This window comes from Ciconia boyciana, chromosome 4 (genome assembly GCF_034638445.1).
Source record: "Ciconia boyciana chromosome 4, ASM3463844v1, whole genome shotgun sequence".
NCBI lineage: Eukaryota > Metazoa > Chordata > Aves > Ciconiiformes > Ciconiidae > Ciconia > Ciconia boyciana.
In genome coordinates, this window is record NC_132937.1 from 7,025,938 (window position 1) to 7,039,587 (window position 13,650).

The following is a 13,650-nucleotide window of genomic DNA, read 5'->3' on the forward strand; positions in this document are numbered from 1 at the left end:
CAGCTTCCCATGCTCTGCCAGGTGCACAAGAAGCTGGGAGGGGACACAGCCAGGATAGTTGATCCAAACTGGCCAAAGGGCTATTCCATACCACATGACGTCATGCTCAGTATATAAAGCTGGGGAAGAAGAAGGAAGGGGGGGACATTAGGAGTGATGGCGTTTGTCTTCCCAAGTAACCACTACGCATGATGGAGCCCTGCTTTCCTGGAGATGGCTGAACACCTGCCTGCCCATGGGAAGTAGTGAAGGAATTCCTTGCTTTGCTTTGCTTGCGTGCGCGGTTTTTGCTGTCCCTATTAAACTGTTCTTATCTCAACCCACGAGTTTTCTTACTTTTACTCTTCTGATTCTCTCCCCCATCCCACCAGGGGGGAGTGAGCGAGCGGCTGCGTGGTGCTTAGTTGCCAGCTGGGGCTAAACCATGACAGTATTGTATTCCCTCCCGAGTGAAAACAAACTTCTCTTTATCCTCCTCCTTTAAGGGAACCATAAAGAACATATCCTTTACATCTAGCGCTGCCATCCATGGGTGTGCAGCTGCTTGCAAAGTAGCTGTTAAGTTGGCAATGTTTGGCACAGCAGCTGTGAGTGGGGCTGTATTAGTATTTATTCAACTAATCATTTTGGTTACATCTGGTTACAATGAGGTTCGGAAAAGGATCCCCTTGCTTTCTAAACTCCTTCTCAGAGAGGAGTCTAGGTGCGGCTAGATCCAGTCCTAGTCCCAGACTTGGTCAACGGTTTATGTCTAAAGGATTATATGCGCGCAATCAATCCTTTATATCACTTAGCTAAGATTTCAGAGTTTAGCATGCTATTAGTCACTTACCGAGGATCTGTTGCAGCAAGGAATCTCTCAACCTTGAGGAGTAACCTTGAGAGGCATCCCTACTCAAGGGGAGATCCTGGCGTGCAGCCTGCTGCCATGCAGGAGAGCTCAAAGGGCTCTTGGGCTGCTCACTATTTATGGGGATAAGATGATTGACTCATAGTCATATTTGCATACCGACCACAGATTTTAGTTTCTTTGCTGTGGTTAGGTGGGAGCATTGCACAATAGCCCTTGGCTATTGTGGTGTTATCTGTCTCCTGAATTCACTTTGAGCCAGATGCAGCCATCATGACCATCACTGGTGGTTATCACCTGAGCAGGGTTACAGGAGATAAAGTTCAGGGTCAGGGGAAGCACACCGTCACACTAGTATCAACTTCTGTGGGTATACAGTGGCCTTTTATCTCTTAGGCTTCCTGCCTGGCAGGCAGATGAGACTTGAATGTTTGTATGCTCCCTTCCAAAAGTTACATTGAAGTTATTGTAATTAGCATGATAAGTTATTGTAATTAGCATGATCATTGCTCTTTTCTTCCCACTAAGCACACTGAAGCATGAATTCTAATTATCTTGCTACAGTATGCCTGTGGACATTTATCTGGATGTACATCAATGGAAAATATAAGAATTTTCTCACTTCATATGTTCTGGTGCTTTGAATCTCAACTGTGGTGTTTTGTCATTAGGCTTTGCAGCAAAAGTAAATTATGGCATCAGTCCCAAACCCTTTAGTATCCCGCTGCCTTGGCAGCACAGAGTGGATGCAGAGCTGGCTGCTTTACTAAAGTAGGATTTTAACTTATAGGAATTGACTGGCCAAAGGAGCCACTCAGTTCCTTTATCATTGCCTGATTTTGGCACCTTGAAGATGGTTGAAGCTTCAACGGCAAGCTGCTGTATTGTACTCTCGATGTTATGCCAAATTCCCTAATGGACTCTCACTCATCTATGCCAAGAGACCATCCAAGCTTGAGGAAACCTGAGGACTGTCTGATTACCAAATGCAGAGGTGGATATTTGGGTTTGGTTTCCTGGCATGTCTAGCATTTGATATTATTGTAACTGGGTCCGTAACCACTGTTAGTAGATTTTGCCATTTTAATCATAGCTCTTGGGACCTTTGTTTTTAAAAAATAGATATATTTATGTTTAATTTCCTCATCTTCTGGAGTGCACTGATTACCCATTTCAGCAAAGGAAACTTGGCGTGCTTGTGTTTTCAGAGAGGATAAAGGTGACAACTACAAGGTAAGAAAGGAGAAAGCAAACATGAAGGTAAGTAAGTTTTCTGGTCTCCAGTATCAGGGAACAGTGAGGGCTGGCTGCTCCCTAAGGGATGAGGAGCTGAACGCAATAACAAGGCCAGCAGGACAAGGGTGTCACCAGCCAGGGCCCAACTCCACAGCACCTGAGTGAGGCAAGCAAGCCAGACCCAGAGATGATAGCCAGATTCAACCAAGAGTCCAGATCATTAGGTAAGTTCATGGTGATGAGGCAGGTCCAAGGTCAAGCCTGGAAGTCAGGCTGTGGGTCAGGGTCTAGATCAATGGGGCCTATGGCCAGGCACAGGCATAGCTGTGGCTAAGCTGCAGACTGGTATTCCCACAACATAGTTTGGGCAGGAACTAAAGACCCAGGGCTGAGCTCAAATGGAGCTCCTGGGCCCATGGGAAGAGGGGGGTGGATAGAGGCCCCAGGTAAGGTTGATCAGGGCCATTAAGGCCTATTAGTGCCCTCATGGCCCCAACACCCAGATCCTTGTGCTTTAAGCCAGTCTCAGGATATTTTAATAGTCTGATTCCATTTTTTTTGCGGGGGAAGCCTGGAGGAAGGTGGTCATTTGCTTGAGGCAGACAGTACCCCTTACCACATTTCACAGTGAGGTAACAGATCAATGCCTAGTTTATTCCTTGCGTTATCCCCAGTATGCCTTCTAAAGATGTGAAGCATAGATTGTATACTGAATATTCTTGAGGATTTATCTATGTATCATTTTGGCTCTAGTACCTTTTTTTTTTGTTCACAGAACTTAAGAAACATAGCACCAAAACTACAGAACCTAAGTTGTTATAAACCATGGTGTAAAAACAAAGCATCTGTCTCCTATCATATACTGCAAACAGTAAGTGCTGCTTCCAGTATATTTCCAACAGGACATTTAGCTTTTATATGACATGCATCTCAAGGTGCTTTACAAAAATGATACTGTTGGTAAGCAGCTTGAGAAGTTCTGGATAAGCCAGGATGTACATACCAGTCCTGAAGATGGATTTAAAAGCTAAAACCAGAAACACAAATTGCCAAAGCCAGAGGAAATTATAAATCTGTATGTGTATGCAGCCGAAGGCCATTAGTCAGACACCTTGCTTTAGTATTAGCAGACACAGTTTTAATCTGTAACAGAAGGTGGAAACAGACTGAGGAGAGAAGGTTTAAGTTATAACATCCCTCTGCACTTCAAGGAGAGAGCAATCATGAATGTGAAGCTGATTAATGAGTTACAGAAGTAGAAGATAAGCCATTACAGCATTGCTGTACAACTGTATTTCAGTTTGCTGTCTGTGCTTTCTCTGCTGAAGAATGGCTTACATTACATTGCTTTCATTTTGAAAATGACCTGAAGGGAATCAGATTTTTGCCCCATTTAAGCTATAGAAGATAATCTAAGCATTTTTCCCCCAGAGGACCTTTTTTTGTTTTTTCTTCAAACTTTAAACAGCTGATCATCTCTGAAGCTGTAAGATCTGAGATAGGAGTAAATCTTCCATGGGTGGAAGTCCTTCCAGTCTCCATTATCTTGTCACACTATCAACTTCTCTATGAAGTCACCTAAACATCCATTTCTTTGAACATCTTTCCATGCCTGGTTTAGTCATCCTTGAGCTGTTGCAGTAAGAAACACTCGGCATCATTTGTTCGCAGCTGAATAACAATGAGTAGTTTATGAACTGTTCCTTTTAGGATTCTTTCAGCCTTGGGTCCCACCTTTCCTACTGTTCCCCTTAACATACAGCAAACTCTTCTGCTTCCTAGATCTTTTCTGATGACAGGACTGTGGATTTTTCTCAACAAGAAATCCCAACAGTGTGGACTGGCCTTTTTGGCTTTGGTCCTCTCTCTTCTATTAATTGTCCTGGCTGATCAGCAGAATGCCTTCTTTTTTTTAATCACTGTATTCTCTGTACTGTCCTTGTTCCTCCCCAGGGTTTCAGTTCTTCCCCTGGCTGAACAATGGAGTCCCCTCCATTGTTTCTTCCTCACTTGTGAGCCCAGTAGCTCTCTTCTTCTTCCCCATTACTTCACCATCTCTTCTCTCTTTCTTTGTTTTTGAGCACAGTCAGTTGCTCTTCTCCATTTCTTCTGTTTAACAATTTACCTCTTGTCTTTTTCTTGTGACCATGTTTCCCACAAGTCATGTACCTCATCTAAGGTTCTGTCCTATTGTTCTGCAGACATCTGCAAACTTTGAGTTGTCCCTGCAGCCTTCTCTCTTCTCTCCTCATTTCTTCAATGATGTTGCATGAGCAACCCCACTTCTGCCATTCTGTAGTTCTGAGGACTTGAATTTCAGCATTAGTGCTCCTTTAAAAAAGTTTTATATATGTTTTTCCCCTTGTATTTTCCCTAAAACCATGCCAAGGATATCTGGGGAAGATGGTAGCACAAGGAATGCACATGATAGAGATTGGGAAGACTTTTCTGATCTTCTTAATTCTTCAGCTTCACAGGACATTTAACCAAACAAGTAATCTTACCCAAGGTTCTGTCATTTATGCTAAGGTCTTTTGATACTAGTCAACTGAAAGATCAACAAACATACATTCTTACTGCAGAAGCTGCCACTGCTGCTGTATTGTAACCATTTCTAAAACTGAGCCATCTCCCCATAAAATCCTATCTGCACCAGGAGAGGTTCAGACTTGACATTAGGAAGCATTTCTTTACCGAGAGGGTAGTCAAACACTGGAACAGGCTTCCTAGAGAGGTGGTTGATGCCCCATGCCTGTCAGTGTTTAAGAGGCATTTGGACATTGCCCTTAACAACATGCTGTAACTTTTGGTCAGCCCTGAAGTGGTCAGGCAGTTGGACTAGATGATCGTTGTAGGTCCCTTACAACTGAACTATTCTATTCTAACATTCTCAAAGGTCATCTGGGATGTTAAGGTTGTTAAGTCAAACTTGCAAAAGCCAGGAGATACTGTAAGTAATATGGTCTCTTGTTCATCAGGTTCCTGTGGTCTGTCTTGTTCCTCTTCCCCTCTATCCTGTCCTTTTGACTCCTGTCCACCACCTCCTCTTCTAACTGGGTAACCAGCTCCCTCCCCCATCATTACACATTTAAAGCTCTCCTCACCAGGTTGGCCAGCCTGTTGGCAAATATGCTCTTACATTACATCATCAGGTGCATCCCATCTCTCCCTAGCAGTCCTCAAAGTGGGTCCTGTGTCTGTAAAAAGAAACAAACAAAAAAATCATCACTCTATCAATGACACCAGCTGTGCAATCAGGTATTGACCTGCAGGGTCCATATGTTTCTCCCCAAGACTTTCCCCTGCACCAGCAGGATTGAGAACACCTGGGCCCCCATCCCTTTTACCCTAGGGCCATGTAGTGACTCTTGATGTGCTCAAGGTCCCCCTGTCACAATAATTGGTGCCCATATGAATAAGCAGCAGGGGGTAACAATCCAAGGGCCAGGCAAGCCTTCTCAGTCTCTCCATGACAGCCTGGATCTAAGACCCCATCAAGCACCAAATGTCCCTAGACAGCAGGTGGGAGGTTCTGTTCCCCTCAGGACAGAGTCTCCCACTGCTATCACTTGCTGCTTCCTCTTGGTGCTGATGCATAGTTTAGGCTTGGTTGACTCTGATGCCTCCCACAGGCATTGCTTTTTCCCCCTTGTCTGCTACCAGGACAAGGAACTTAATCTGCAGTTGCAGATCTGCAAGTGGAAATTTCTCTTGAACTCAGAAAGCAAAGCACGCATGCTCACACATATACATATTTGCAGACTAACTGAGACATCTTCCATAGGTGACTCACCTACCATTTAATGTGATTCTGTGAAACAGAAGTTCCCCTTGCTCACTCCCACTTCCTAGGGCCAATAGACCCTCTTTTTGCTGCTAGAAATACCTGCCTTGTTCATTGATTAACCTCCTTTTTTTTTTTTTTTTTAACGAATGAAGCATGCAGCCTGTAAGCAACAGCTTCCTCTAAGGGTACACCCCCAGAGCAAGTCTGTTCATGGCATGGAATGGGGCAGGAGTCCCATAGGTTAAAAAAAAAACATATGGTAATGCAAATAAACAAGAGAGCTGTGTTAAAGCTGTGAGAACAGTATTACTTCAGATATTTCAAATTTCTAACCACTTAACTTTGCAACTCTAATGTTAGCTATTTTTGGATGCAGTATTTTACTTGCAGAACAGATACCATTCCAAAGGTAGAAAATATAAATGAGGCAATCTATTTAGGAATACTACATTTTTGCATTATATGTCTAAGGTGTGATTTTTACATTGTATATAGTGTTGACCTAACTCTGCTTTTCGTAGTACATCCTTACCTAGTAATAGAGGATGAATAAGCAATGTTTTTAAGTTCTGCAGTATTGAGTACTATTTCACTTTTCAAGAACTGTGGCATAGTACAATTACTTCCTTTCTCCTTCCCAGGAGAGGCTATGCTCACATTTGGTTCTTATTCTGCAGGTCCTGTTGTGGTAAGCTAATAAGGTTTTTGAGGAACTGACAGATATAGAGAGGCAGTTCCACAAGGCTTTTTACACAGTGAGAGCATATCTGAACTGTGACAGGTACTCAGTAGGTCTCCTGGATACGACCAAGCAGAAGGTAAGTATTTACATGTTTGTTGTACTAACATAGCATGTCTTTCTGCATTGCTGCTAGCCACTGAGGGGCAATTTCTGGGGATGTTTTATTTTGGCAGTCAAAGTGCAAATCAATTTTGAGTCATAATTACTGGGGGGGAGCATTTTTTCATGCATTTTATACAAATGAAGAACCTGGGGATACAGAAAGAAGGGGTAAATGAGAGAACTTATCACTGGAAACCTGGGATGGGCTGGATATAGAGAATGAATATGGAGCCAGAGGCTGGGAAGACAAAAGGAGGGGGAAAAATGTGTCTGACCATTAAACAGCATTCTGGCTAAAGCCTGGAATGCAAACCCAAAGTCTGTGGATAGCAAAAGTATAGTAAGATATCTGTGAAACTCCCAGTAGCATCTTCAAGCACTCATCCACATAAATGATATCTAGGCTGTTAGGTGAAATATAGATACATGCAAATACAAAATGAGAGAAGTCAAGTTACTTGTGCAACACTAATTAGATACCACTGTTTTCACCTTTAACAATTGTTGTGGGTTAACCCTGGTATTTGGGTCGATGCCCCATGCCTGTCAGTATTTGAGGCATTTGGACAATGACCTTAACATGCTTTAACTTTTGGTCAGGCAGTTGGACTAGATGATCATTGTAGGTCCCTTCCAACTGGAACTAGATGATCGTTGCAGGTCCTTTCCAACTGCAACTATTCTATTATATTCTAATGAAGCAGAGGTCCAATAGATAAGCAGTACATGATCACATATTGCTTTATACTGCACCTGACACTTCCTAAATTATGCACACAATTCTGCTACCTAAAAAATGGTCTAGCTATATTGTTTTGCACTTTGTATATAGAGTACCTAAGACAGCATGGTAGAGCAGCAGGTATTTTGCGGTTTAAGGCAGAATACACTTTTCTACGCTAAAAATATTACTTTCATTTTAACAACAGGAATGTTTTGATTTGTGGCCAGTCCTGATGGGAGAAGCTCTCCCTTACTTGGGAACCTTGTACTCCTGATGGCAGAGTAAGTAATAACCAGCTATTTTTTTCCTCTCCTGTCTGGCTGGATTCTCCCACCATTAATTTTAACACCACTCTTTTTATTTGTAGGAAATAGTCTTTTACAAAGTTATTGATTATATCTTACATGGAAAGGAAGATATTAGTTATCCCATGAATACACTAAATATTGGTAGCCAGCCTACTGCTGTTGTTTCTGCATAGTATATAATGATACAGAGCATAGCTGAAACAAAGACTCCCTGTGATTTAATGAAATCCATAAGGAAATGGAAACTTTCTCCACAAATCACTGTCACTCATACTCTCTTAACTCTCCAAACTGTGGTTTCCAGAAGATCTCCTCTCATCTTTGGTCTCCCTTCACCCCCTCCTTCCAAAAGATGAGAGGAGAAAAGCAGAATCTCTCTCTGATTGAACTTTCTAGACAATTATCAAATACAACAAGTTTCTTTGTCTCTCACAGCTCTTCTTTCTATGTATACCCACACCATGTGCTTTTCACCTCTTGAGATGCCTTCTTTTGTACCCTTCCACCTCCCTAAACACCCTCACTTTCCACCCTTTCTCATGCAGCTTTTCAAAATGGAAATTCTCTTGGTTCATCCAGCTACTCCATCATTCAAAACATATGAATATCAATACACCAAAGTAGAATGTGGCTGAATGTCAAGTGACTGACTGAAATATCTGCCATACCAGAAGTTTCATCTAACTCTGGGCCACACTATTCTGAATCTACATAAGTTAGATATCCAACTTCATGTATCAGGAAGGCCTGCCATTATTTTTGTAAAGCATTGTTCAGAAGTTCAGCCTGGATAAGACTGGCAGGATTTGTCACACTTTTTACCTGACTGTTTCTTTTATCTTTCTGTGTGTTTAAATCCCAAAACACAATCCCCACTTCTAGTTACATCTTTTTCTTCTAAGTGAAATACTCGAAAGACTGCAGTATTTTATGAGCTATTCTGTATTGAATCCTTGGTAAGAGTCCTCCAGCCTTAGTTACTAGAAGGAGCCTAATTCCATATAAAACATTTACTTATGTGAATAATTTTTGCTTGCACAATTAAGTCCTTTGAACATAACAGGACTGCTTGATAACTAAGAATGCGCCATGCAAATGAGGGTTGTGCAATTCATCAGATACATTTCATCTCCATGATTATCATTAGTATTATAGTAAATCTATATCCTGATTTTTCCCTTTTCATTCAGAAATCCTACCCCAGAACACTGGGCACTTGTTACTGGACTCCCAACATATGTGGCTGAAAGCAGATTTGTGAATACTTACCTTAGATTTTATTAAGGGTTTCTGACAGGAAGCCAAGCTAACAATGCTTTTCAACAGTTTTTGAGTTTAGTATTTAAATTTCACAGTGCTCACATTGTAAACACACAATGTTTTTGTGACTCTCTAGATTTGCAACATTATGAATGCTGCTGCAGATGAGATGTTTAACTTTCAGGTACTGTGAAAGCTCCCAGTGCTATCAAGAATTCTTTTTTTGTTTACAGAAATGCAATTTAGAATCAGTATATTTAGGCACATAATGCTCCTTTAGTTCATAGCTTTGATGTAAACAGGGAGTGCTGATGCATTTAGAAAATATATTAAGTATATGACCTCTTTCTGTTTGCTATTGCTTCAAGGAAGGTCCTCTGGATGAATCAGGATGGACTATCAAAAATGTTCTTTCCATGCCAATAGCCAACAAAAAAAGAAATCGTGGGCATTGTCACATTTTATAACAGAAAAGATGGGAAACCATTTGATGAGCAAAATGAGACTCTCATGGAGGTATAGTTCTTTGCTATAGCTGAGAATAGTTCAAATGTTTGATAAAGGTCATTGTGGCTCATTGTTGTCCACTTGTACAAGCAGCCTCCAATGTTCTGCAGCTATCTTGGTTTCTTTTTTCTTTGTATATATATTTATATATCTTTTTTTGCTTATATAGGTATTAAGCAGTAGCTTGAGGACTGTGAAATTAACTATATGAAGTTTAGGCTTTTTCAGTTTTCTGGAAGCTAAGCAGATGATATAGCATTGTACCAGAATTGTCAATATATTTTCATGATCTCCTTTCAGGGCATCCATGCACAACTAGCATATGGCCATCTAGCCCTTTCCTGGAGCACCCAGGACTTATGAAATACTCTGTGGAGCTGTGTATGGAATGTTCAGTCTGTTGGAGGAAGAAGCCTTTCTGCACCTAGCTGTGTTTGCATCATTTAGTTTTAGCATTCTTTGATCTGACATCTAACTATAAGCAGCTGCTGTGTAGTAACATGGCCATTTTGACCTATTGTCTAAAGGTGTAATAGTTTGAGTCATGTGGACCAGATGGCACACAACACATTGCACAAAACTGGCATGCACATCTATGAGAAATAGTGTGGCCAGCTATTGTATCTGTCAACGACAACTATAACTTAAGCCAGTGCTGTTGCAAAATGTTACTATGCTAGCCTCAAATCCTGTAGAGACATCCAGCTCTTGGCTTCTCTTGAAAAAGAGTTTTGTTAGCAAAGAAAAGGACTGAGTTACCAATTCAATTTACATTGGTCACTGAACAGCAAAAATGCTAAGACCAAACACAGAGTCATTAAACACGTATGAAAGGTGACCAGACCATCTTGCTTTCCCTTCCAGATCTCAAGGTTCCCAGACCTGCTCTCACAGTTCTGATGTCTGCCTTAACACAAGCACAGTGTTATACTGACACCAAACTAGCTTTCCATATGCTGAAATGGACTGAGGTTCCTTGAGCCTCTATAGTACAGATACTCCTGAGATCTGGGCAGATTTGTCAGTTGAGGGGTTAGTGTACCAAAGAATCAACAGTTGTTAGGAACCGACAGGTTCAGAACATACACGCAATCACTTATTGCTAGATTGTGGCCAGTCTAGAGCTTATGTTTTCCTAAAAGTATATCATGTAACATAATATTTCTGTGTCTTTAAGGAACAGACACTTTGGCTATTTCACTGTTTCATTCTTTTTGCCTCTCCAAGTCCTTGACACAGTTTCTGGGCTGGTCCATACTCAATACAGATACATATGATAAGATGAACAAGCTGGAGAACTGGAGGGACATTGCTCAGGGTATAGTGCTCTACCACGTGAAATGATATGGATGAAATTAAAGAAATTTTGGTACTGTCTCAAAGTGTGTATCATACCTCCTAGTGTACTGAAGTGTGGACTGGTCAGTGTTGAATAGCAGCTGTGTCTGTGGATGTAGTACCTCCAATCCGAAATGAATGCTTCTGTCCCATAAGAGTTGTTCAAACTTTTGCAAGAGGGACTATGTTCTCCCCTGCTCTGAGCTCCACTGCTTCTGATAGGGAAAAAGTGCAAGGAGCCATTATCTGGGAGTACTCAGAGCTCCATTCTAGGGCTTTTTTTTCCCCCCCTTCTCTTGGGAATTGCTAAGGCTCAACCAGATGTCTGATAAGAACAATTTCCACTGTACAGGCCCTTTAGTAACAGAACTTCTCCTTCCTACTCTCACACCTTAGGCTACCTCTAAGGTGTGAAAGCAGCACTCAGGCAGGTAACTCCTTACTGTCCTGCACTATGGCAGAACAGAAAGGCAAGTCTTTATTTTGATATGAGACTGACTGTGGTCTCCATTCTACCTTGGAATGCTGAGCTATGTTCTTTATAGTTTGTTCAGTAGCAGCAGCAAAGCCAAGCCTAGAGGTGGATTCACACAGATGCTACTCCAGAGCAGGACTACCCAGTGGGGTAATGGAGGGACTAATTCAGTCTCTAGAACCTCCTTGATATAGAGGATGCATAAGTTAAAGAATAGAGCTGTGACACTGTGTCCAGGAGAATTTTTGTAAGTGAGGGGAAAAAAAATAACCTATCTGGGGTGAAAAAAATAATCAGTGAACATGAATATGGCAACCTACCAAAACCATGGAAGTGAGACACTTCTATAATGAAAAATTGTCTTAGTAAATATCAGAAATGGAAGTAAAGTCCAGAAAAAAAACCAATTCAAATGAGAGTACTGTCCCAGATGGCACACTAGAATGTCCCAAAGCTGTACTTTGGACTGATGCTTTGACTAGTGGGGAAGCTTTAATTTTGCAGTGCTCTCTGAGGCTCTCTGTCTCAAAGCAATCTGGCCCTAGCTGTTTGTTTAAAATAGGACAGTTACAGGGTGGACCAAGTGCAGTGCAGGTGCTTGGTAACCTCAGCATAATAGGAGACTCAGGATGCTGTCAGGAGCATCCTGGTCATGAGGAGTCTGCTTTTTGCCAGGAGGGTACCCACACAGGAAGCACTATGGCTGGCACTGCTTTGCAATAACTGCAGAAACAAAGTACCTAAAAGCATGAAGGAGCTGCTCTGATCAGTCAAGTCTCTAATGAAGGAGCTGCTCTGATCAGTCAAGTCTCTATTGAAGAATTAAGGCAGCTTCAGATCACAATGCTTTTGCAATGCTTGCTGGCTGTACTGACTTACCACTTTTTAGAGTTCATTGAAAAAAATGTAAGTGCAGGGTTGACTGCTGCTTTGCATACAACAGGGTCTTGGGGGGATTTAGCTGGGAAAGTATGCAATGACTGCTGTTTTTCCTGTTCCTCTTGTTGGACATAAATATGTAGCTACTTGGGAAGAAAAACAAAAAAAAAAAGAATCAACTGTGTCTCAGTTTTAAAAAAGTATAACAAACTTAAGTAACTAATGGGGCACTTCTTGTTCATAAGTACTGTACTAATGCCTTTAATTTTTCATTTACGCACAGATCTCAAAATCCTTTAGCAAAGCTTCACGGCTCTTCAATTTGAGAGAGACACCATTTGGAATCTGGAAAGTTTTTGATGTCAGAAGAGATTTGTAATGCACAGTTAATGTAAGAACCTGAATAACCTGCTTTCAGTAAAACTCAAGCAACTATTGATAGAGCTGTCAGCTTCTGTGATTCCTGTGTGTAGGGTCAAGATCTTTCTCTGGTTTGGATTTCTGAGAAATTGCAGCAGTCCCATCCCCCAAGATTATAAGAGATTAGACCCCAACATATAGTGAATTGGGCTTTTAACCCTCACACTTTATGACTGCAACTGAAGCTATTAAATAAAGACATATTTGAGAAAGGAAGATGACCAGCAGCACATAACAAACCAATGCTTAGATTTCTTGGCAGCTTCTTTCGTTTGCTTTTCAGTCACTGACTATATGTCAGAACCTCAACTGGAGACAGCACGAGCACATAATTTACCTGATGGAAACTGCCATTATAGCAACAGACTTGGCATTTGTCGTGGTTTAACCCCAGTCGGCAACTAAGTACCACACAGCCACTCGTTCACCCTCCCCCCCCAGTGGGATGGGGGAGAGAATTGGGAAAAAAAAAAGTAAAACCCGTGGGTTGAGATAAAGACAGTTTAATAGGACAGCAGAGGAAAAGGAAATAATAATAATAATAATGATAAAAGAATAAACAAAACAAGTGATGCACAATGCAATTGCTCACCACCCGCTAACCGATGCTCAGCCCATCACCGAGCAGAGATCGCTGCTCCCCGGCCAATTACCCCCCCAGTTTATCTACTGAGCATGACATCATATGGTATGGAATAGCCCTTTGGCCAGTTTGGGTCAACTATCCTGGCTATGCTCCCTCCCAGCTTCTTGTGCACCTGGAAGAGCATGGGAAGCTGAAAAGTCCTTGACTAGTGTAAGCATTACTTAGCAACAACTAAAACACCAGTGTGTTATCAACATTATTCTCATACTAAATCCAAAGCACCGCACTATACCAGCTACTAGGAAGAAAATTAACTCTATCCCAGCCAAAACCAGGACAGTATCCACCCCTTATTCTCTATACCATCTACGTCATGCCCAGGTCCCATACTTTTCAATACATTCCAATTAATCACCACCACTTTCCCTGTCTTTTG

At 41.6% G+C, this 13,650-nt stretch overlaps 1 protein-coding gene across 9 annotated transcripts in view; it reads right to left on the reverse strand.

Annotated features, from left to right (window-relative positions):
• Positions 1-13,650, reverse strand: part of LOC140650583 (ATP-dependent RNA helicase DHX29-like) — a 42,186-nt gene that overhangs the window by 4,711 nt on the left and 23,825 nt on the right. For 4 of the 9 annotated variants that reach the window (XR_012042075.1, XR_012042078.1, XR_012042073.1 and 1 more), the window contains exon 11: positions 149-5,283. Coding sequence is in view for 1 of the 9 variants with exons in the window: in XM_072859104.1 (XP_072715205.1) it covers positions 5,226-5,283 (58 nt within the window). In the remaining 8 variants the exon portion in view is untranslated. Of the gene's footprint in view, positions 1-148; positions 5,284-13,650 lie in introns of those variants that run through there. The other 5 variants (XR_012042074.1, XR_012042072.1, XM_072859106.1 and 2 more) reach the window with 3 other exon arrangements.